Here is a 26,341-nt window from a genome sequence, read left to right on the forward strand (position 1 = left end):
AAAGCATGTTAATGGTATGGAGTTGGAAGTACCTAATTAAAAATTTTTAAAAAATATTTTATTCATTTATTCATGAGACACAGAGAGAGAGAGAGAGAGGGAGAGAGAGAGAGAGAGAGAGAGAGAGAGAGAGACAGGCATACAGGCAGAGGGAGAAGCAGGCTCCATGCAGGGAGCCCGAAGTGGGACTCGATCCCAGGACCCTGGGATCATACCCTGCACCAAAGGCAGACGCTCAACTGCTGAGCCACCCACGTGTCCCTACATATAGTATTATTATTATTTTTTATTTCAACTCAGAACTTTTATTGTTATTGTTGGCATTCAGCTGTGTAATCCCTCCTAACAATTTTTTTTACTAGACAAAGACTATTTTTTTATTTAAATTCAATTAATATATAGTGTATTATTAATTTCAGAGGTAGAGTTCCATGATTCATCAGTCTTATATAATGGCCAGTGCTCATCACATCATGTACCCTCCTTAATGTTCATCACCCAGTTGCCCCATCTCCCACTTCCTTCCCCTCCAGCAATCCTTAGTTTGTTTCCTATGATTAAGAGTGTCTTATGTTTTGTTTCCCTCTGATTTTGTCTCGTTTTATTTTTCCCTCCCTTCCCCTGTGATTGTTTTGTTACTTAAATTCCACATATGAGTGAGATCATATAATTGTCTTTCTCTGATTGACTTATTTCATTTAGCATAATACCCTCTAGTTCTATCCACATCATTGCAAATGGCAAGATTTCATTTTTTTTGATGCCTGAGTGGCATTCCATTGTGTATATGTACCATATCTCCTTTATCCATTCATCTGTTGGGCTTTTTCCATAGTTTGGTTGTTGTGGATATTGCTGCTGTAAAGTTGGGGTGCAAGTGCCCCTTCTGATTACTACATTTGTATCTTTGAGGTAGATACCTAGTAGTGCAGTTGCTGGGTCATAGGGTAGCTGTATTTTTAAGTTTTTGAGGAATTTCCATACTTTTTTCCAGAGTGGCTTTATCAGCTTGCATTCCCACCAACAGTGGTTTTTTTTGTTTGTTTGTTTGTTTGTTTTTGTTTTTAAGATTTTACTTATTTATTTATTTATTTTATATGAGAGACAGAGAGAGACAGAGACATAGGCAGAGAGAGAAGCAAGCTCCTGTGGGGAGCCCGATGTGGGACTTCATTCCAGGACCCTGGGATCAGGACCTGAGCCAAAGGCAGACACTCAACCACTGAGCCACCCTGGTACCCCTCCACCAAGAGTATTAAGAAGATTCCCTTTCTCTGTATCCTCACAACATCTGTCATTTCCTGACTTGTTAATTTGTTAATGTGAGGTGGTATCTCATTGTGGTTTTGGTTTGCATTTCCCTGATGCTGAGTGATATGGAACATTTTTTCATGTGTTTTTTGGCCATTTGTATGTCTTTGGAGAAATGTCTATTCATATCTTCTCATTTCTTGATTGGATTTTTTTCTCTGGGTGTTGAGTTTGATAAATTCTTGGTAGATTTTGGAGACTAGCCCTTTATCTGATAAGACATTTGCAAATATCTTCTCCATTTCTGTCAGCTGTCCTTTTGTCGATTGTTTCCTTTGCTGTGCAGAAGGTTTTTATTTTGATGAACTCCCAATAGCTCATTTTTGCCTTTGTTTCCCTTGCCTTTAGAGACATGTCTAGTAAGAAGTTGCTGCAGCCAAGGTCACACAGGTTGCTGCTTGTGTTCTTCTCTAGGATTTTGATGGATTCCTGTCTTACATTTAGGTTTTTCATCCATTTTGAGTATATTTTTGCATATGGTATGAGGAAATGGTCCAGTTTCATTTCTCTGCATGTGGCTGTCTAATTTACCCAACACCATTTGTTGAACAGACTGTCTTTTTTCCACTGGATGTTCTTTCCTGCTTTGTTGAAGATTAGCTGACCTTAGGGTTGAGGGTCCATTTTTGGGTTCTCTATTCTGTTCCATTGACCTGTGTGTCTGTTTTTGTGCCAGCACCATACTGTCTTGATGATTACAACTTTGTAATAGAGCTTGAAGTCCAGAATTGTGATGCCACCAGCTTGGATTTTCTTTTGCAACAGTCTTTTGGCTATTTGGAGTCTTTTCTGGTTCCATATAAATTTTAGGATTATCTGTTCCAGCTCTGTGAGAAAAGTTGATGGCATTTTGATAGGGATTGCATTGAATGTATAGATTGCTCTAGGTAGCATGGACATATTAACAAGATTTGTTCTTCCAATCCATGAGCATGGAATGTTTTTCCATTTCTTTGTGTCTTCCTCAATTTCTCTCATGGGTGTTCTGTAGTTTTCTGAGTACAGATCCTTTGCCTTTTTGATGAGGTTTATTCCTAGGCCTCTGATGGGTTTTGGTGCAATTATAAATGAGATTGGCTCCTTAATTTCTCTTTCTTCTGTCTCATTCATTAGTTTATAGAAGTGCAACTGATTTCTGTGCATTGATTTTATATCCTGCCACGTTGCTGAATTCCTGTATGAATTCTAGCAATTTTGAGGTGGAGTCTGTTGGGCTTTCAACGTAGAGTATCATGTCATCTGTGAGGACTGAGAGTTTGACATCTTTGCTGATTCAGATGCCTTTTATTTCTTTTAGTCGTATGATTGCTCAGGCTAGGACTTCTAGTACTATGTTCAACAACAGTGGTGATAGCGGACATCTCTGCCGTGTTCCTGACCTTAGGGGAAAAGCTGTCAGTTTTTCCCCATTGAGAATGATATTCACTGTGGGCTTTCCATATATGGCTTTTATGCTATTGAGGTATGTTCTCTCTATCCCTACACTGTGAAGTGTTTTAATCAAGAAAGGATGCTGTCCCTTGTTAAATGCTTTTTCTGCATCTGTTGAGAGGATCCTTTGGTTCTTGTCCTTTCTTTTATTAATATAGTGTATCACATTGATTGATTTGCAGATGTTGAATCACCCTTGCAGCTCAGGAATAAATCCCATGTGGTCGTGGTGAATAATCCTTTTAATGTACTGTTGGATCCTGTGGGTTAGTATTTTGGTGAGAATTTTTGCATCCATGTTCATCAGGGATATTGGTCTGTAATTATCCTTTGTGGTGGAGTCTTTGTCTGCTTTTAAGATCAAGGTAATGCTAGCCTCCAAGGAGTTTGGAAATTTTCTTTCCATTTCTATTTTTTGAAACAGCTCCAGAAGAATAGGTATTACTTTTTCTTTAAATGTTTGGTAGAATTCCTCTGGGAAGCCATCCAGCCCTGAACTCTTGTTTGTTGGGAAATTTTTGATTGCTACTTCAATTTACTTGCTGGTTATGAGTCTGTTCAGGTTTTCTATTTCTTCCTGTTTCAGTTATGGTAGCTTATACCTTTCTAGGAATGCATCCATTTCTTCCAGATTGCCTAATTTGTTGGCATATGATAATGTGTTCTTATAATTGTTTGTATTTCTTTGGAGTTGGTTGTGATCTCTCCTCTTTCATTCATGATTTTATAAATTTGGGTCCTTTTCTGCTTGATAAGTCTGGCCAGGGGCTTACCTATCTTAATTCTTTCAAAGAACCAGCTTCTAGTTTCATTGGTCTGTTCTACAGTTCTTTGGCTTCTCTTTCATTGATTTCTGCTTTAATCTTTTGTTTGCTTATGGTTCTCTCAACTGTGAATGGTGCCATGTATGGTCTGTGTTTGGTAAATTTTGATAAATTTTAACTTTTTTAGTATATTTAAATATATATATGGTAGCAAAGGATAAATTAGACTAACATCTACATATATTTTATCAGACTTGTATCTATATTTTATAAATTCATGACTTACCTTTTTCTCTTAATATTTTCCTATTTCTAGGTTATGTGGTTTGTCTATGAGTTTTTTCAAATTGTTACAAATCTCCAAAAAATTTTGCAATGTATTTATTGAAAAAAATCCACATGTAAGTGCACCCATGCAGTTTAAACCCATGTCATTCAAGGATCAACTGCACTTCTGTAGTTTACTATAATGCTTACTTAAAAAAATATCAGTTGTCCTTTAGTTACTAAAAACAAGGTAATTTTTGGTTGTTGATGACATATTGTACATTTCTGTTCTTTTCCTGAAAAACATAAGGAATTTCAGATATGCTGACCTAACTCCAATGATACATATATGTAATTGAACTTTAATGTGTTTAAGGTTTCCAGTATAATAGAACTGGGATTTGAGATGTCCTTTTAAGATTTCCTTTGCAGGGATCCCTGGGTGGCGCAGCGGTTTGGCGCCTGCCTTTGGCCCGGGGCCCGATCCTGGAGACCCGGGATCGACTCCCACGTCAGGCTCCCTGCATGGAGCCTGCTTCTCCCTCTGCCTGTGTCTCTGCCTCTCTGTCTCTCTGTGTGACTATCATGAATAAATAAAATCTTAAAAAAAACCAAACCTTTAAAAAAAAAATAAAAATAAAATTTCCTTTGCAGTGTCTTTTTAAGTACTCTTCATTAGCAAACGTGCTTTTTAGTAAGTGTGAATGTTGATTGCATGGGTTTTTTCTGATTGCATGGTTTTCTGAGAACAGATAGTAACATGTCTAAAAAGTTTTGTCTTTTGTGGGATGAATAAATAGGACTTCATTATTGAAGGATAATTTGTTAAAAGTATTTAGGATTGATTCTAACAATTAAGTGAAACCTTATTTTAAAAAGAGGTTTATTCTAATATAAACCATGCACTAGGTAGAAAATAATATTTACTTTAATAGGGGAGGGTATTAGGTGTCCATAATTTCTTTAGGCACAAGTACATTGTCAGTATAGAGTTAGAATAAGACAAGTTCAGATAAGAATCTAGGTCACCTTCATGAGGTCCAAGGTCAGTGGATGTCTTTGATAATAGTGCTCATTGTGGCGTCTTTTGGGTCATACTGCTCCAGTTTGGGCTGGTTGTTTGCCTAAGTACAGGGCTCTAAATCGGAAATTATTTTCCTTTGACAATTACTTTGTCGACTTCCTGCTTCATGTTGCTGAAGTCATTTCGATTCATGATCCTTGGATATGACCCATGTTTTTTTCTTCTGATTTATCAGATATATGTAGCATCTTCTCTTTACTTCTGGTGTGTGATATTTGATGTAGTGTCATTTTGTGTGTGTGGTTTTTTCCCCCAGTTATTGTACTGAGACTTAATGAGCATTTTGGCTAGACTCTAGAAAATCATGCCTTTCAGTTCTGGTGACTTTTCTTTGGACATTTTAGTTTTTCTCCCTTCTATTTTTTGAGGGTGGCAGGATGTCTGTTGTTCCTGGTATTTTGACACTTAATCTTTTTATTAGTCTCATTTTCTTATCTCTTATCTCCTCCTTTCTTCTTGGTTTTCTGAAAAATCACCTCAAATTTACACTTTTTATACTGTCTAGTTAATATGTCATTTCTGCTATTATATCATTAAAAGAAAATTATTTCAGCACTTGTTAAAATGACAAGAAAGACCATTCAAAATTATTGCAATAGGTGTATATTTGCATTTGTATTTGTTTGGTCTGCCATAACAAAATGCCGTAGATTGGCTATCCTAAACAACAGATATTTATGTTCTCACAGTTTTAGGGGCTTGGAAGTCTAAGATCAGGGTACCAGCATGGTTGCGTTCCAGTGAGGACTCTCTTTTTGGCTTTTAGGTGGCCACTACCTGGCTGTACATTCACACGGCCATTGGTGGAGATGAGCGATCTAAGATCTCTTTTCCTCTTTTTATAAGACCACCAGTTGTATTGGATCAGGATCTCATACTTATGATGTCACTAACCTAATTACCTCCTAAGAGCTCTGTCTCCAAATATAGTCATATTGGGAGTTAGTGTTCACATATTAAAAAAAATACAAATTTTGTAGAGGGAACAACAAAATTAAGTCCATAGCAGATACATTAAATCTATAACAAAGGGTATTACAATAGGGGGGAGAGATGGGGCTCAACTTTGAATACAGCAAAGACAGCTGGGGATTATAGCCAATAACCAGAGTGAGGAGGTCAATGGTTATAAATAACTAAGAGGAAACTGCGAGGATAGGAGACTCTTGAAAGCAGTTCAGGGATTTATACATCAAAGGTAGGGGATGAAAAACTTGATTAGGTATCAAGGGAGAGGGAGAAGCAGACTGCCCACTGAGCAGGGAGCCTGACCCAGGGATCAATCCCAGGAGCCTGAGATCATGACCTAAGTGGAGGCAGATGCTTAACTGACTGAGCTACCCAGGTGCCCCAGGAAATCTCTTTCTTAAACAACTTTTACCTAGTCTTTCTGATGTTAGACTCTCTCTTTTCACTCTTGTTTCTAGAAGTATCTTTGCAGTATAGTTATTATGTCTTTTTGAGATTCAGTGGTATAATTTGGGTTGTCTTTCATTCTTTCCCTATTCCTGACTTGAGAGTAACCTCTCTCAGATTTGCTGAGTCAGTTGCCTCTCACCCATTTGCTTTCCAGCTTCCAAAATACTGTTGCTATTGGCTCCTTTTTGTTTTTTCCCATCGTTGTGGACTAATTTCTTTTTAAAGAATCACTTTGTTTAGATTTAGGGATTTGATGAAGGGGCAAAATTAGATGCATGCCTTTAAATCTGTTGTCTTAAGTTGCGGCAAATGGTTCAGAATGGGAATGCAGTTTGAATAGTTCAAGGAAATTTGCCATTTTTTAAAAGACTTTGAGGATTTTCTTTGCTGTGATTTTTTTTCAGATATTTAATTATTCCTAAATGATATTTCATGACTCTTCTGTAATTTCTATTTAGAAGTATAATAAGATATTTTTTGTTAAATTTACTGGTGGCTTCAAACAACAGAAAATAAGTGGGAGCAGTATGAATAGTACCTATTGAGTACCATTAGGATGATGATCTCAATTTTATGTCACTTAATCCTCATAGCAATTCTGTAAGGTAAGTGATATCATTTAATGCATAAGGATAAAGATAATGATCAGAGAGATTAAGTAACTTGCTTAAGAGCTAGTCAGACAGTGGTGGAGCTTAGTTTCAAGCTTAGGTTTTTAAGATCTTTCAACTCTTTCTAGCTCACCATTTCTTTTCTTTTCTTTTCTTTTCTTTTCTTTTCTTTTCTTTCTTTTTTCTTTTCTTTTCTTTTCTTTCTTTTCTCTTTCTTTCTTTCTTTCTTTCTTTTCTTTCTTTTCTTTCTTTCTTCTTTCTATTTTATTTATTTATTTGAGACACAGGCAGAGGGAGAAGCAGGCTCCATGCAGGGAGCCCAACGTGGGACTTGATCCTGGGTCTCCAGGATCAGGCCCTGGGCTGAAGAGGGTGCTAAACCACTGAGCCACCCAGGCTGCCCTCACCATTTCTTTTTACTCTTCCCAAACTGTGTACACAATTCATTCACTCACTCAGTGAATATTCAGTTGCCTGCTCTGTGTTGGGCCTTGGGAACACAGAAGGGACTGGATCATGCCCTGATGGAAAAGGGATAACATGATCAGATTTATCTTTCAGTAGGATTTCTGGTGATCCATGCAGATTGGTAAGGGTAGCAGCAGCAGACGGCCTAAGTTAATTAGAGAAGTCCTGGTAAAAGGCCCTGTTGGTTTTAACTAGGATGGCAGAAGCAATATAGAGAAGTGGGTGAAAATGAGATTCCCGTTAGAAGTAGAGCTGATAGGTTTAGGGGAGTGATATGAATTTGCAGGGAGTTGGAAGAATTGAGGATAACTCCATGTCTGATTTGAATTGAGTATTGTTGGTGCCTTTACTGATATAGGGAAGAACAGGCTGGGGTGATGGATCAGGGTAATAATATAATAATAACAATGTTATATCTTTTGAATATACCAATGGGAACATGTCCAGTAGGCACATAAACATCTGGGAACTCAACTGAGTGATATATTCTGGGCTAGTGCAATAAGTTTGGACATCAGTCACCTAAAGATGGTACTTAAAGCCATGGAACTAGATAGAATTATTTAGATAAAGTGTTGAGATATAGATGTGGTAAGTCTAAAGCAGTGTTAACAGATTCACTTCTATGGAGAATATTAATTTAGTTTCTTAACTTGGAATTGCATGTAAACCTAACAGCTCTTGCTGTTTGGGGAAAGCAAATCCTAATCCCACTGTATAGTCATGACATAAAAGACTAACCAACAAGCACATTGCCAATAGTTAGAACCTTCTTTTTTTTAAAAGATTTTATTTATTTTATTTATTTATTCATGAGAGGCAGAGACACAGGCAGAGGGAGAAATAGGCTCCATGCAGGGAGCCCGATGTGGACTTGATCCCAGGACTCCAGGATCACACCCTGGGTGGAAGTCAGGTGCTAAACTGCTGAGCCACCCAGGCATCCCAAGTTAGCAGCTTTTTGATTGAACTGTATACCACACATCCTTGACTTTCATAAGAAAATAGACCTGAGAGCATCCATATGGGAACTCTTTAAGTATAGATAAGTAATGAAAAATAAGTTCCCATTGAGATACTGAAACAAGAACATCTGGGATCACTCACAAGCCAATTCACCATTTCACAGTAGTCTCATAGAATCCAAGCTCATGAAAATTAAATATTTTGTCATGAACCCTTTGGGATGAATTATAAATGTTAGATATGACCATGCCAAGAATGAAAGAAGCTTAATAAGAACACTTGAAAAATTAGAATTCATAATAGGCAAAAACTGTAAACAATGCCAGTGTCCATTAGTAGGACAATAGGTAAACAATTGTATAATTGGCCAGTGGGCTAGTATATACAACAACATGATTGAATATCAAAAATATTTTGTTGAGTGAAAGAAGCCACACATAAACGCTGTAAGATTTCATTTATATGAAGTTCAAGAAAAGGCAAAAATGAATCTATGATGAGATAAACCAGAACATTAGATACCTATGGGAGTTAGAGATTGACCATAAAGGAACTTCCAGGGGTGATGGAAATGTTCTATATATTGATTGTGGTGTTTGTTAAAAGGCTATATCTATTTGTTGAAACTCACCAACTTGTATATAGGATTTGTACATTTCATTGTGTTTAAGTTTTACTTCAGTTAAAAAATAAACAAAAACAATAAGCTAAATGGTTCTGTGAAGGTGCATATAGGGAGTCACATGAATAAGACATCTCTGTAGTCTCAGATTGTCAGGGAAAGTTTCCTGGGGGTGGGGGAGTAATCTTTCACATCTCTTGTTTTTATCCCTTCAGGTCTAAGATGACTTTTTTTAAACACTTAGTTAACTCCACACAATAATATATATTCCTTGGACAACTGTTTAATTTGTGGTGTGATCCAGAATACTTTATATAGTAAAAGGAAGTGTTGTTATCAGTAACATTGGGGCAATAAGTAAAAACTGTAACTGTTTCTCCCTATTTCTGTATTGCTCAAAGTGTAGTACTCCACTGCAATCACAGTTGAAGAAAGGCTGTAGCAGAGCAGGTGTTACCTGAAGGTATATAGTCTGCTTGGTACTTATCTGAAGGTTGATAAAAGGGTCAGGGTGTAGCAAGATGAAAGGAAGTGGAGATACTTATTGCAGGGGCAGATATGTGTTTCTATGAATTGCCATTTACATGTTAGCTTTCTAAAACGATGTTATTTATTTTTTATTTCCAAAGTTATTAATGTTATTTTATTTGTTCCTTTGAAAACAGGAGATAGTGGGCACTCCCTTCAAAAATGGAGGATGGGAAACCAGTTTGGGCGCCACACCCTACAGATGGATTTCAAATGGGCAATATTGTAGATATTGGCCCTGACAGCTTAACAATTGAACCCTTGAACCAAAAAGGCAAGGTGAGTTTCTCAGAAAGATTTCAAAATTTAATTTTTTTCTATAAATGTCTCCCTTCTTAATGGAATAGATATTCCTAGCACAGTATAAGGGAAAGCAATTTTCTGGTAAGTGAATCTTAGTTTCCTAGTGAGTTATTTATTGTTTAAGTATGTTGTATCCTAGGGAAAAAATGGTGTCCTTATCATAAAATTAGACAGAAATCTAGTGAGCCTTCTATTATCTCATTCTTAGGAAGTAGTTATATGATAAAGTATGAACACTAACATTTTTATTCCTTATACTGTATTGTTAAAATTAATATATTTGTGATGTAGTCAACATGTTATAAAACAAAAATATGAAAAGTGAATGGGATTATTTTATCAAATTTTGCTTTTTACTTAAGCATCTAGATGATTTTTAAGCTTTTTATTAAGTTTATTAGCATAGGGTTGGAATAAATATATTTCTATTAAATAAAGATAAGTCTTTTTAAAAAAATACTTAAGTCTAACAAACCAATCTATTATTATTATACTATTATATTATTGTTTTCATTATAATGATAGGTTTTTTTATAATAGTTTTTAAAACATAAAAGCATACTTTAATTTTGTACGCATAGCATCTATTTCTTTTTATGCTTAGACTAGACAGTATTGCAAAATAGGAGCTTGGGGGAAATGTGATCAGGAGTTTCTTTGAGTCTTTATGGAGACTATAAGGTCTGTTTTTGTGGGAGAACTTAAGAGTTTTCAGTTTAATAAATACTCCTGTTAAGCAGATCTTCTGACTAAATTAAATTTGTTGATGTCATTTCTGTTTACTTTAGACTCTGAGAATGTTCGTGAATAATTTATATTCTACTGATACATGGTTAACTAATGCCATATGACTGCCATCCTTCTGGGAACCTTAGAAAAACAAGGTGGATCTCTCATGAGGTCTTTTCACAGAGAAAACTATTCTGTTACTGTAAACAACCCAGGAACCTAAATGCATAATATATAACATGCTGTGCTAGAGGAGGCCAATTAAAGATACTCTCAGGAAACAAAACACAAACTAGTTTCTAGTTTTTCCTCTTATTAACAAGTACCTATTTGTACTTACAATGCTGTACATGTTCAAAGAATGACATAATTAAGAAATAATCTCAATTATTTTCATATATTTAAAGTTATAGGGGAGGGAAAATTTTCCTCTGTCCTTTCAGGTCTCTGGCTGGATTTAAGAATAAAACTGATACAAGACAGAATCACAGAAGAGCATACCATTTTTATTACATTTTTTTGTGTGTGTGTACATGGGAGCCTTCACAAGAGAATGAAGTTCTGAAGAAGTTACCCGAGCAGAAAGCTTTTATACCTTTTTGACAAAGAAATAATAAATTTGTGAAGAATTGATAAGACGGAGGGGTTTGGGTTAGAGTCAGTACATTGTAGTGAAATAATTAGGAAGATAAGATTAGTATGACAGAGTTTGTATAGATTTCTCTTGGCCTTGATTGCCTTTCTCTGGTGATAAGAATGTCTTCTTTCTTCCTGGTACAGGGAGGGCACTTTTCACATAGGAATTTTATCTCCTGATTTCAGGGATAAATGGAGGATGAGAATGGCTTTCTTGTACCTGCTGTTTCTCAAGAGCATTTAATTCAAAATAATCAATATGCCAAAGTAGCATATTTAGGGATGATAAAAATATAGTGAGCCTTTCATTATCCTTCAAAGTCTTTTTTCATTTTTGTGTAACATAATTTATAGGCACGGTAAATCAGAAGGCTGCAGTGAAATTAAAAGTATTATTTTCTAGGTATATTCTGTTGAATATATTTTGTTATATCCATAGGTGACAAAATAATTCAATTCAGGCATAGAGGAAGCTTGATTTATGAGTGTATGCTTTTTCATATTTTAAATATTTAATATGCTTTCAACTATGCCTTATTAGTATTAATCAGGTACATACATAGAAGCAATAAAAACACTTCAGATTTAACTTGTGGAGTTATGAAAACTTCATGGATTTGTAGGTAATTCTGTAAACTAAGAAACTTCTTTCCATAAAAATGTTTTGGAAGTTAAGTTCTCAGGAATTGCTTCTAATTTTAATTTTTCTCCCACTGTCTGATCAGGGTCTTAATAAATTATAACATCATAATAACCATGTAGTTGAGAAGATCCATAAGAGTAGCAGTTTTGCTAAGGTAATTCATGTTAGAGAGATCATCTTTTAAATATTAAGGAATTAAGTGCATAAAGTGATGGACAAGTCAAGTAGATCTGTTTGCTGATATAGTAGAAGTGTGGAAGAAGGAATTATGAGCTCTAGTGAGGAACATTTGATATTTGATGATAGTAATGGTTTAAAAATTTTTTTGATTATGACCAATAGTAAGAAATGGATTTTATATTGCATTTGATATGTGTATTGTATTTGTGTATTTATAAAAATAGATTATATATTTTAACAAGTATGTGCATTGTGTGTATGTATATTCATAAATGAAACATCCTTACCTCATGTGATGCATTCTATTTTATCTTTTATGCTGTTAAAAATGCAGTCTTGAGCCTTAAATGGATTTCATGTTCCATATTTGCAGCAGACTGGACTTCAGGCTACAGCCCTAAATATATGGCATTTTAGGGGTCTACATTTTCTTTTCCTATTTTGCTAGTCTTATCTTTTATCAATAAACAATCTCCTCCTCCTCATACTCCTACCATATGCTTATTCTCATGTGTCTGTTTCTCCTTTTCTACCATTCTTCCTCTCCAGTATTTATCAAGCCCTCACCATGAGCCAGGTGGTTTTGGGTGCTTTGTTCACAGTGTTCCTTGCTCACAGTGTTCCATTTGCCACTCTCCATAGCTTTTTGTTTAGCAAATACTATTTATCTCTTAAGACTGATTGAGGTCACCTCCTTTATCAATTTTTCCACAGATACCCAATCTCTTCCTCCTCCTCCCATGTAGTAGAATTTACTGTTGATTACTTTTTTGGAGGAGTGGTAAAAATTCTTAGCTTCCTGTAATATTTTATCAGAGATACTTGTTTACATTTCTCTCTCCCTCCCTGCTAGTCTGTAATCTTCTCAAATGCAGAGACTTTTATTTGTCCATTTTGTCATTGGAGCTTGATGTCCTGTGTTTGATGTGTGGTAGATGTTTACTGCTGGTGATCAATGTGTGCTTTGTTATGTGATCTTCTCTTGATAGGAGAAAAAACATCCTCCCTCTAAGAGAAAACAATTGCTTTAATGAAACAAGTTTTCTTTCCCACTGAGTAGGCAGTAAAGGGGAGAGAATGATGAGGGCTGATGATAATTGTGGGATGAAGGAGGGATAGAAAATGTCTTTTAGGATTCATTACTGGCCTTTTACTCCTGCTCCTAATCTTCCCATTTTAGGAATTTGTTGTCTTCTGCTACCCCATTTTTTGACTTTCTGGAGCCTCTTATATTTGACATGGCTCTTAACAAGATAAAACCCAAACCTGAGGTCTGGGGAGTCCTTACCCCCTTTGCCATAGCTGTGAAAGAAGGCTGACGTCTGTGACATTATAAACCTCTGCACATTTATAACATTAAGGACATTTGGGCTGGGTTCTAAATAATTAACTTCCAGAGTTTTTAAGCATAACAGTTTTCTAATTTGCATGTGACTTTGAATTAAAGTAGTACCAGCAGCTTGGATTTTACTCTGAAAACTATAGCAGTAGTCTTATTTTATACTCTTGCATATATATACATATGTAGATCTATAGATATTATTTTAAAATAATTGAACATTTTTCCTTAGAGTTTTATTTGGAATGGATGTAAACTTCACCCACAAAAGTAAAAGTAATTGTAATTGTTTGAGAAGTATAAATTCATAGGCAACTGTTAGAATGACATGAATAAAATTTAACACCCTTTAGCTTGTAATTTGAGATCACTTATTCTCTCTTGCAAGATACTATCTTAATTCTAGAGTTTCTGCCATAGCATTTAAGTAACATAATAAATACAGACTTATTCATTGATATCTATAATATTATGGACCAGATAGTTTTGGATACTGTTTATATTTCTGATACATTCCTTCTTTTTTAAATTTTTTTAGAAGATTTTATTTATTTTTATTCACAAGAGACAGAGAGAGAGAGAGAGAGACAGAGACACAGGCAGAGGGAGAAGCAGGCTCCATGCAGGGAGCCCGATGTGGGACTCGATCCTAGGACTCCAGGATCATGCCCTGGGCCGAAGGCAGGCTCCAAACCGCTGAGCCACCCAGGGATCCCCCCGATACATTTCTATACAGGAATTTGGGTCTAATATGTTTTACTGAAAGAGTAGCATTAAGTACTAATCTGTTCTGTTGGTATATCTGATTCAATGTTATCTTTTTTTTTAAACAATAAAATTGCTTTTAATGCAAACATTAAAAATGTTATTTTAAAAAAAGTTGTTAAAGAACATACCATGTAAATTTAATATTAACATACTTCTTATTTGGTCTCGTTCTAAGGCATTAGAGCATAGGATGTTTTTAATTGATTTCCATTATTGATTTCACGTTCATGTAAATAAAAGTGGGTAATATTTGAGTAAAGTTATTATTCTCTTTTTGGGTTAGTGACTTATTAAACAGAAGGATCTTATATTGTATTTTAATGAAGAGCATACTTTTGCCAGTATTCCAGGGTATGCAGCCAATTAAGCTCCTTTATTTTTCTTACTATTTATAAGCTTCTAGTTTAATGAGCTTTTGTTTTGTTTGTTAGACATTTTTGGCTCTCATAAACCAAGTGTTCCCTGCAGAAGAAGACAGCAAAAAAGATGTGGAAGATAATTGTAAGTATCAGGTTAAAAAATAGTTCTCAGGACAGAAAAGGAAACTTTCCTTCCAAAAAATAAACTAGTGGTTATATTACTAGGTATACTACACTGGTTCAGAAGAAATGTAGCCTTTTGATATGAAGTTCATGTGAATGGAGGAGCTCAAAAGACCTGAATTCATTATTGTTTCACATTTGCAGTTTGGTGAAAGAATCTCTTGAATGTCCTTTTAGTGTTATCTCAGTTGTGTAAATGTGGGCAATGGTTATAATTTACTATGAGGCCTGAACTAAATATTAAATATCTCTTGTTAACAGTTTTGAGAGAGTTATTTTGAAGCTCATCTAGAATCAGATCACTTTTGTAGTTGTATATGTAGTTCTGTAATTTGGAAATTGAGTCAGGAGGACCCATTTAATATCACTGTTTAAAGGAAACAAACATGTAACAAAAGTATAAGCACTAATTGCAAAATTGATTTTAGAACATTGTATTTTATCTTAGCGTATTTGGTGGAAAAAACTATCCAGTTGACCAGGCCATGTTTATTTTCAAGGTTTATAACATTTTCAAGGTTAAGCAGTTTCATTTTTTATTTGGCAATATATTTTTTAAGGATTTATTTATTTTAGAGAGAGAACGCACAAACAGGAGCAGGGACAGAGGGAAAGAGAGAGGGAGAGAAGCAGACTCCCTGCTGAGCATGTAACCCAATGTGGGACTCCACACGGGGCTCAATCTCAGGACCCTGGGATCATGACCTGAGCTGAAGTCAAGAGTTGGACACAACCAACTGAGCTATCCTTGCTCCCGTATTTGGCAATATTTAAAGGATCCTGTCCAGTTGCTTGAGTATCATTAATGATAATCTGACATTAAAAACTCTCCATTTAAAGAAAAAACCTGGCTGGTTTAGTCAGTAGAGCATGCATTTCTTGATCTCGGGGTTGTGGCTCTGAGCCCCACATTGGGTATAGAGATTTCTTAAAATCTTAAGGAAAAAAAAAGAGAAAGGAATGTATTCTGTCCTTGTTGATTTTTCTTTTGGAGTTCACCTTTGAGTATTCCTGTAAGGTCCTCATACATGAGTAGGACAATGGGGAATAGTGGAGTAATGAGAGAGCCAGGGACTCGGGGAGAACCTGAGTTCAGATTCTGACTGTGCTGTTAGGAAGCTGTGTACCTGTAGACAATTTATCTCTCTTCTTAGAGCTTCTGCATCTGTAAAATGAGAGTGATAATGTGTATGTTGCATGTTTAGAGATGATATATTTAAATTATGTGGTGCAGTGCCTGACCTCTAACAGTCTTTCAAATGGTAGCTGTTATTAGGTGTAGGAGATTGAGAAAAAAAAATGTAGAGTTTCTTTCCAGAATTGCTAGAGAATTTGTCTCATGGGATATTTTTCTGAACAGCATTCAGAACCAAAAAAAAAAAAAAAAAAAAAAGTAGCACAAATTTTCTTTGCTTTTTCTGTAAAATTCTGAGCATCTGATTTGATTAATATAGTCACTTTGTTGTATTGAAAGTATATTAAAATCAATGCTCTCTGAAATACTACTTTCCACTTGAATTGTATTGTTTTTCAACCAGCTTTCATTAATGTGTACTCACCTGGTACTCGTTAGATATACTCACCTGTTTGGAAATTTGTTGTTTAAAAATATCACTGTAACACAAATGTAAACTGGGTGTATTTTAAATTGGCTTTTGAGGTTTTACATGTACCAGAATTTTAAAAGATGGAATTAAATCTAACCTAGCAGGTGGATTTTAGCTTGGATCAAAGTGATTCAGATTAAGATAGTAGTATTGTTTTATTTTACTTTTCTTCTTCAAATATTTAGTGATTTGCAAATTTTATGTTTCAGGTTCACTAATGTATTTAAATGAAGCCACTCTTCTTCATAATATCAAAGTTCGATACAGTAAAGATAGAATTTATGTAAGTATTTTATATATGACTTAGGTTTTTGTGGAATAATTGCTTTACATGCTGCTTTTTGACTTTGTGAAGCTTGAAATTTTTAACAGGAAATCTTATTTGATCTTAGCCTGTTGAATAGAGTGTGACCTCCCTGAAGATAAGGATTCTTTTCTAGTTTACTGCTCTAACTCCAGAGCTTAGAACATGCATGGTACCTAGTAAACACTTAATAAATATTTGTGGAATGAAATAATGAATTTAGAGCATCATCTAATATCTTTCTGACTTAAAAATGTCCAATTGGATTGTTTCAAAAAACACTAGTTATTTGGGATTTTGATTTCTTGTCTTTGGTATATGTCTACAGATATTTCAGTTAATTCACTTTCCACATTGTTCTGCAAAAAAATTAAGGTTACTTATAAAGAATATATATTGAAATAAAAACTTTGATGACAAAGAAATGTCAATTAAAATAGAAAGCAGTTATCTGAGAAAATTTCCAGAACACTGGAAATAGAGCCTACATAGTTGCAGTATTTCATTAAATTCTAGATAACTTGCTTAAAAAAATCAGAATATTAAAAAATGAAAGAAAGTCCTTTTAATGTCAGTTAGGGTTTATACCACAATGGTCAGATGGATACTTGGCTAGTATGTTTTAATTATAATTATTCATTGGGCATGTATGAGGTTTTATTCTAATATATGGCCTAGTTGTAGATTCCTTTGTTGGCTGGAGATAAATTACCCACTGTAGTTCTCCTGTTATAAAGATAGGACTCCATTATTTTTGAAAGAAGAAAACACATGGCTTCTTTGACTCTTCCCAGATCAAATAGCAGTCTTAATCTTTTATATCACTATCAATTTGCCTAATTATACTCACTTAATTCTGACTAAATTACCTTTAGTCTTTGCCATCTGTCCAAATAGTGACAGCTGGGAAATAGAACTAGTCTTTTTTCATAAGAGTTTACTTGCTGTCTTTTAATTGTATACAATATTAGTCTTCACTTTCTTCTTTGATTTTTTTCAAAAGTGACTTAACAGAGAATATATTTCGGTTGATATATGGCAGTTTTTGATTAGAAATATATTTAGAAGCAAAATTCACTCAGCAGACTAATATTGGGCATCTGATGTATGCTAAATGCTGTGTTAGTTACCGAAATAATACAGATTTTTAAAATTCGTTAAAACAGTTGAACTTGTAATAAGTCATTAAAAGTTGATTTGGATCTAACCAGGAAGCATCAACTTTCAAGTAGAAATGGTCACTATTTTTTCTGTACATGTCTTATATTACTTGGTGATAGAACAGTCGTATTTATTTGAGAAAATTTTAATTGTTTTAATATTTTTTCTAGAAGTTTGGAAAATTTTTACTATTACAGGAAAGATTATACTTTTTAGGAACTGAGATACTTTATTTTTATTTGGGATATATTGGTCTTTTGCTAAGTTTCCTGTGTTGCAGTGATTGCTGACTGTGACCATTAATAACTGAAGGTTTTAAATGCATATTAGTTATGTTTCCAAAAAAATTGTCTTTTTTCCACATTTAGTTGATGTACAAGTCTTCTAAATTGCATGATTGATAGAAAAAAATTATCCATTTGTGAAATTTAAGTTTTTGTTTTTCATGTATAATGTCTATATCTTCCTGGAGTATTTTAGGGTTATTCCTAGCTTTTTTGACCTTTCTTTTCTTAAGATATGTATGCAGTTGGGCACATGAGCTGTTAGATAGTGGCTCTTTGGAATCATCATCTTCTTTTTGGAAAACTAGTTTTTTCAAAGTTATCTGAGGCCATGATTGGTATATTTTTTTCCTAGTCAATTATGTCTTTTAGTTATAAAACCATTAAAAATCAGTAATATGTGACTAATAGTAATTATTACTATAACGTTTGGAAGAATGGAAGCAGTTTGGAATAAGAGTTTAAATTTGATTTTTTTCTATTTCTCATCAACCAGAATTATCACTGTTCTTCCTTAGAATTTGAGTAGAACCAAAAAAAAAAGAAAGAAAAAAGAATTTGAGTAGAACAATAGCTGACTCACATTTAACATTTTTATTGGTTACTAAAATCTCCCAAGGAAAGATTATCACCTGGAAATGAAAAATTTTTTACACCACTGCTGTAAACATGTTTGAGAACATTCATTGAATTTTAGATTAGTAGTCTGAGAGTTCAGGGTTTCCGCATCATTTCCCTTCTACGACTAGAAGCAGAAAAGAGAAAAGTATGGTTCTGTCTGCACTAGTTCGGCCAGTAAACCACAACTAATTGCTAAACCACAACTCTTTTTCTACCCACAAGGAATTTTATAAATCCTATTGGTGCATTTTTCTGGTCTTTTAGAGCCACAGTTAAATTCCAGAGTTAAAAGCAAACTTAAGTTGCTCATTAAGCCTGTCAATATTCTAGGCAATGGTAAGCATATGTTGTTTTTCAAAATCTGGGACCAAGTGGTCACTAGAGCACTACATTAATCCTTGCCTTTCAGTGATAGAGATTGGCCTAAGCATCCTCTGAGCTTTATTAAGCTCTTTGGTAGCGGTGTAAATAAAGTAAGTCCAAGTGAGGAATATAAAGACCAAGACTCAAGCTGTAGGAATAGAAGTTGGAGAGTAGATTTCTTAAGTAGAGTCAACAGAAGAAGGCTGATTGAATTAGAGGCTTAGACTCAGCCTCTGTCTCACTGTCTGTGGTGGCTTGGTGGTAATGCCATGAACCTGGAGAAGGGGAGGAGCATATGGGTGGAGAATGTTCTCTTTGAGGCAAAAAGGGTACAAGAAAGATAATTTTGGGTGTTCTAAATTTGAAATGTGTATAGATGAGAAGATGAAAATATTAAGAGTTAGAGAGGGGCAGCCCCAGTGGCTTAGCGGTTTAGTGCTGCCTTCAGCCTGGGGTATGATCCTGGAGATCTGGGATTGAGTCCCATGTTGGGCTCCCTGCATGGAGCCTGCTTCTCCCTCTGCCTGTGTCTATGCCTCTCTCTCTCTGTATCTCTCATGAATAAATAAATAAAATATTTTTTAAAAAAGAGAGAAATATGGGTCCTGTAGAAGGTACGTTTAGGGCTAGAAATACAGATTTGGAAGTCCTAATTTATATACAGAATTAAAGGTGTCTATTTGCTGTATTTTCTTTCTCCTGGGAGCCTTGTTTGGTTTTATTTTATTATTATTTTTTAAGCCATTTTTTAAAAAGATTTTATTTATTCATAGAGATGCAGAGAGAGAGAGAGAGAGAGAGAGAGGCAGAGACACAGGCAGAGGGAGAAGCAGGCTCCATGCAGAGAGCCTGACATGGGACTCGATCCAGGGTCTCCAGGATCATGCCCTGGGCTGCAGGCAGTGCTAAACCGCTGCGCCACTGGGGCTGCCCGCCTTGTTTGGTTTTAAATGAAAATAGTAATTGGAAAGTTTTATGTTTATGCTTTTTCTGTTTAGACATATGTCGCCAACATTCTGATTGCAGTGAACCCCTACTTTGACATACCTAAAATATATAGTTCAGAAACAATAAAGTCATATCAAGGAAAATCCCTTGGAACAATGCCACCACATGTCTTTGCAATTGGTAAGTAATTTCATTGTTTTTTTTTCCCCCCTTATACTGTACAAATTTACTGTTTTTCTTTTGGATTAATAAAAGATACCATGAGTTGAATATGTATTTTGGTGGACCTTTATACATATTGAATGTATCACCATTATTTAGGGTTGTGTATCTTACACAGGACGGGGTATAATAATGTATGTCATTATTTTTTTTTTAATTTGTCTGTGTTCTTTTAATTATGTTTACCCAGTTGAAAGTAGGAAATGTTAAATTTGTGTTCTTTTAAGTATGTCTACCCAGTTGAAAGTAGGATGTAATAAAAGCTGACCTAATGGTTCTTTTTGACTCCTTGACAGGATCAGTTTCATCTTAAAAGTGTCCTCCTTCATAGCTTTGAGGCCCAGGCCTTCCATTGTTACCCAGGTCATCACTTGTGAGTGTTTTACTAGGGCTAGATATGAGCTGTAAGAGCAGACATCTTCCCTGCCTTTACTTGCATCAGGGCTTTATAAATGTTAAGAATTGGAAATGGTATATGCTTCATATCTCTAGGGAATCTGTGGAAAGACAGGGGTCTTTGCCTCTCTCAGCTTTTCTCTCATCTTGAAGGACTTTAGCTTTGAGGAACACAGAGATGTGTGTTTTGACACAGACACCCCCACCATAACCCTCTGGATCCAAACATAGCCAGAAGTTAAATGACGACATATTTTGGTAGTAGTTCTTAGGGCAGTCTGTTTCTCCTTGCGCTTTCTTTTCTTGCCTACGTTTTGACCAAACCAGGCTTCACTTCCCAATTTGGCTGACTTATATACTAGGCAGAGTGAATATATCGGCCAAATCCAGTGCAATAGCAGATTGACTTTCGGTTCTGAGATGCTCTAATGAGCATTAGTATATTTTCTGTCAGCTAGCAAAATGGCACAAAATTCTTTGAACCTGAATATGACCCAGCTCATCTCTGGAGAGAAATCACTTACTTAAAATGTAAATACTCTGACTTTTATTTTTAGTTGTTTACTGCTAAGAAAATGTCTAGAATGATATTATGAAAGTCAGTAGAACAGATTACTGATAAATTTTCTCCCTGTTGTAGCCCCTGGTCAGAAGGATAGGTACATTCTTGCATGTAGTCTCCATTTGGTCCAATAGAGTAAAAGCCATTTGCAAAGCCTTGTACCCATTTGTATGGGTAGCACATGTCTGAAATGGGAAATAGTCTTCTAGGATTAAATTGGTTAGACCTAATTTTGAATTAAAATTGTTTTAATATGAGACCACTTCCACAATTAAATTGTGTTCAACTTGTCTTTGTAATACTACTACACTGATTTTGCAATTATGAATTTTTTCCTCCAGCAGAACTTTTGGTTTCCAGATTTCTTAATTGGTAGCTGTTGCTTACTTTTCTCTGGGGCCTTCATTAGTTATGTGTACTGAGCTTTTTTTTTTTTTTTTTTGTTTAAGATCTGCTCTGGAATTAGGAAGAATTGAGCCATAGGTCATAATATGAAGATACTCTAGTACAAATATAAGAGTTGTTTATTGGAATTTCATATTACTTAGCTGTCAGAGTAATAAGATAGGACATTTAAAATAAAACTTCTAGAGGTGTTTTGAACACTTGGAGTGATTTTATTTTAAAATGTTACTAATTGTAAATACACATTTATAATTTCTTTGAGAGCAGGTGCTTTTTGATTAAAACAACTATCATTTGTATCATTTAGTAAATTTGTATTTAGTACACCATTTATCATTAATGTGTTACTTTGACCGTAGCTGATAAGGCTTTTCGAGATATGAAGGTACTCAAGATGAGTCAGTCTATCATCGTATCTGGAGAATCAGGAGCTGGCAAAACAGAAAATACAAAATTTGTTCTAAGGTGAGGAGTTTTTAGCTAACCTGGAATATTTTGAACAGGTTGATTCTTTTTTTTTTTTGGTAAAAAATATATAAAATAACACTTACCAGTTTAAGCATTTCTCAGTGTACAGTTCAGTAGTATTAAGTATATTAATAGTTTTTTCAGTCAATCTCCAGAACTTTTTATCTCACAAAACTGAAATTCTGTGTCTGTTAAACAACTCCATTTTCTCTTGTCCCAGCCTCTGGCAACTATCCTTTTGCTTTCTGCTTCTGTAATTTTGACTATTCTAGATACCTCATATAGTAAATCATACAGTAATTGTCTTTCTGTGACTGCTTATCTCACTTAGCATAATATCCTTAAGTTTTATCCATGTTGTATCATGTGTCACAATTTCCTTTTTAAGGCTGAATAATATTCCATTATGTATATATACCACATTTTGTTTACCCATTCATTCATCAGTGGGCACTTTGGTTGCTTCCAGATCTTGGCTGTTGGGAATAGTGCTGCTATGAACATGTTATTAACAAAGAGATACAAATACCTCTTTGGTTGAACAGGTTGACTTTTGTATACTTTTGCATACTTTATTGTATTTTTAAAATGGTTTTATTTTTAAATTTATTGTTATTATTTTTTTAGAGAGGGAGAGGTGGGGAGGGGCAAAAGGAGAGAGAATCTTAAGCAGGCTCTACACCCAGCATAGATCCTGATGCAGGGCTTGATCTCACACCCTGAGATCATGACTGGGCTAAAAATCAAGAGTCAGATTAATTGACTAAGCCACCCAGGTGTGCCCCTAAAGATTTTATTTTAAATAAGATCTACATCCAACATGAGACTTGGACTCACAACCCTGAGATCAAGAGTTGCATGCTCTACTGACTGAGCCAGCCAGGTGCCTCTTGTAAACTTTATGACATAGTTTGAAATGGTAGGTTCTATCCCTTTTAAAAACAGACACCTTATGTGGTAGCTAAGCCATAGATTATTGAAAACTAGCTCTGACATGCTCTTATGGGGATCCTAAAGGAGACCCATGCTGGTTATGCAAAGGGAAATCTAGAAATGATCCTTCAAAATTCAACCTTTACATCCTCTTCTCAGTATTCCTGCTATTAGTGTGGTTGACACCATTTTTTTTTTACCTTAAGCTTATGACAGCTTTTTTATTTCTGTCTCCCCATAACCCTCTTCTCAGTGTATCCCCTTTGTTGCCATCAAATTAAACTCTACACATTGTTTAGAATCATTGCATTACAAATATGGAAGGAACCATAGAACTCATTAGTTTAGTTCCTACAGTTTATATACTTAGGGATGTTAAATCTAATGTCGAAGCTACTGCTAGGACCAGTGCATTCTGAATTCTCACCAGTGTTATTCCCTCTGTATTACAGTCTTTTTTTTTTTTTTTAAATTTATGATAGTCACACAAACAGAGAGAGAGAGAGAGAGGCAGAGACATAGGCAGAGGGAGAAGCAGGCTCCATGCACCGGGAGCCCGACGTGGGATTCGATCCCGGGTCTCCAGGATCGCGCCCTGGGCCAAAGGCAGGCACTAAACCGCTGCGCCACCCAGGGATCCCTTGTATTACAGTCTTAATCAATTAATTGCTGCTGGGTCCCTTCTTGAAAATTTGCTATTTTTTTATACAGATGTATACTATTCAGTTATTTGTGTGAAATAATTTAGAAGTTTGTTATTGTCTATTATGTATATGCAGTTTTGGTTAAATGAGTACTTCCTAATACTCTGGGAATTCTAAGCAATTCAGTGTCTTTTTCTTTTGTATGTAAGAGTCATATGTTGAGTCTGTGGTTTATATACATCTTTAAAAATGAATAACTTAGAAACTGTAAACTTATAATACACACTTAAATTGTAAGTCAAAGATTACTTTTTGTTTTGAAATGTTCCAGGAAAATAGTTGTTCCATCATGTTTAATCTTTGGCTAAAACAACACAAAGAGTGGTGACTTCCTATTGTTCAGTGGCAGATTACTTTATTTGCTCTAACCATAAAGATTGAATTAATACCCTATCACAGAAGACTTTGGAATCTTAGTAGAAGATACATATTCCTGTGTGAAATGTGTGGCATATTTAAAACCAAATAGTTGGTTAAAGTCAGAGTATTTCGAAAAACAGTTTTTAAAATGATGCTGATTTAGCTGTTCAAGGTAATCCAAATAGAATTTTAAATGTTTAAAAAACTGTAATGGGCACCTGGGGGGCTCAGTTGGTTAAGCACCCAGCTCTTGATTTCAGCTCAGGTTTGGATCAGCTCAGGGTTGTGAGATCGAGCTCCAAGTCAGGCTCCTCACTGAGCATGGAGCCTGCTTAAGATTCTCTTTGCCACTTGGCATCAGGCTCCATGCTCAGCAGGGAGTCTTCTTGAGGATTCTTTCTCTTCCTTTCCCTCTGTCCCTCCCCTGCTTACATTTTCTCTTTTTCTCTCTCTCAAATAAATAAATCTCAAAAAAATATATAAATTTGTAAATTTTAAATGAATAGTTTCAGTGATGATCCAGGTTTAAATTTTACATGTATTAAATAATATTAAAGTTATAACTGTAATGTGTACAATATTATTGTCATGTAAATTTTTTATCCTATATTTTAAACAGATATCTGACTGAATCCTATGGAACAGGTCAAGATATTGATGATAGAATTGTTGAAGGTATTGTTAATTTTTAAAATTCTTATTTTTTATTGTTAGATACATACTGAAATTAACTTATGAGAATCCTCTAAGTGATCTGGAATACTCTCCCAGAGATCCAGAAGACTCTTCCATCTCCTCCAGATCTTTATTCAGATATAACGTCTGAGATTTTTAAATGTCTATTGTTTTTCCTCTCACTCCATGTTAAGTGCTAAGAGGGTAGCGATTTTTATATATTACAATCTCCTGGAATAGTGTCTGATACATGAGATATGCCCCATAAATTTTTCTAGGATGAATGAAAGAAATATAGGAAGCATTCTGGACTCTTAATTTGCTTTATTGACCTTGTTTTTTGTAAAGGAGAGAGGAAGAGGGTTATTTGGAATTAAAATGCTTTTTTGGGGAAATTTTAGTGAATTAGTACAATTGGAAGGCAGGAGTCTGTAAATTGATTTCTTTAAGGTCAATGCTTGCATACCCCTTAGAAAGTTTTCTCATATCCCATCTGGATACTGCTGGTCTAGTCAGCCACCATGGTTGAATCTATACCACTCTCCTGCATCGTAGATTCCTCTCTGGTCTCCCCACTTATATTCTTGTTTACCTGTAATTTGTTCTCTGTGTGGAAGTTGGGATGATCTCTTTTGCTTTCAGTCTTTTAATGGCTTCATATTGCTCTCAAGAGAAAGCTGAAAATCTGTAACATCGCTAACAGTGCTACTTGTGGTCTGGCCTTTGCCTCCTCTTTCAAATGGAGTCATTGTTCTTTTGAATCCTTATACATTAGTCATGTCAGTCTCCTTCTAGTTTTTTTGAGATGTTTTAAGCTTATGTGGATACTCTTTTTCCTTCTTTCTTCCTCACTTTCCAGTATGAGGCACTCAGTAAGGATTTTAATAATGATGATGAAATTAACATATGTGAGATGTATTATGCATTGTCTGATTTGCTGGAAATCTGTTCTTAATTTAAATCCCTACAGAATGAGGTAGGTACTATTTTATGCCTACTTTAGAGATTAAAAACTGAGGTAAAAAGACTTTAAGTGGCTTGCTGAAGAGTGTATAGCTCATCAACTGTGGAAGTGGAGTATAATTAACTCAGGCATCTTAGCTATGTGCTATACTAAGAGCATATTTTAACACTCATACTATTTTAAAGAAAAATTTCATTTAAACAAAAAATTTATTAAGGGCCTTTTGTGTGTCTGTATTTTGCTAAATCATAACTAGCAAATACTATGTACATTTTTCACAATTATGTGAAATATACATGTAGATGAACATAAAAACTCTAATAAACATTTTTAAAGTTTACATCAATAAAGTTTTTTGTGTTTCTTGATTAAATAATTTTATAAATTTACTTACATTTCTCACTATGGTATTGTAACACACCCAGGTATGAAGATCTCTTAAGTAATGCTTTATTCACAGTAAAGTACCTCACTTTAATGAAGAAATCACCCTTTAAAATTGAATAAGTAGGGATCCCTGGGTGGTGCAGCGGTTTGGCGCCTGCCTTTGGCCCAGGGTGCAATCCTGGAGACCCGTCCAATCCCACGTTGGGCTCCCGGTGCATGGAGCCTGTTTCTCCCTCTGCCTGTATCTCTGCCTCTCTCTCTGTCTCTGTGTGACTATCATAAATAATAAATAAAAATTTAAAAAAAAAGATAGAAGCTACTCTTTAAAAAAAATTGAATAAGTAAATTAACAAGAACAAATTACGG

The 26,341-nt window shown here is 35.0% G+C and overlaps 1 protein-coding gene across 14 annotated transcripts in view; it reads left to right on the forward strand.

Annotated features, from left to right (window-relative positions):
- MYO6 (myosin VI) overlaps positions 1-26,341 on the forward strand; it is a 141,420-nt gene that overhangs the window by 44,694 nt on the left and 70,385 nt on the right. For all 14 annotated transcript variants that reach the window (XR_011996883.1, XR_011996884.1, XM_026007384.2 and 11 more), the window contains exons 2-7: positions 9,609-9,750; positions 14,501-14,570; positions 16,428-16,501; positions 19,950-20,079; positions 21,844-21,949; positions 24,569-24,624. Coding sequence is in view for 12 of the 14 variants with exons in the window: in XM_026007384.2 (XP_025863169.1) it covers positions 9,634-9,750; positions 14,501-14,570; positions 16,428-16,501; positions 19,950-20,079; positions 21,844-21,949; positions 24,569-24,624 (553 nt within the window). In the remaining 2 variants the exon portion in view is untranslated. The remainder of the gene's footprint in view (positions 1-9,608; positions 9,751-14,500; positions 14,571-16,427; positions 16,502-19,949; positions 20,080-21,843; positions 21,950-24,568; positions 24,625-26,341) is intronic.

This window comes from Vulpes vulpes, chromosome 1 (genome assembly GCF_048418805.1).
Source record: "Vulpes vulpes isolate BD-2025 chromosome 1, VulVul3, whole genome shotgun sequence".
Lineage (NCBI taxonomy): Eukaryota > Metazoa > Chordata > Mammalia > Carnivora > Canidae > Vulpes > Vulpes vulpes.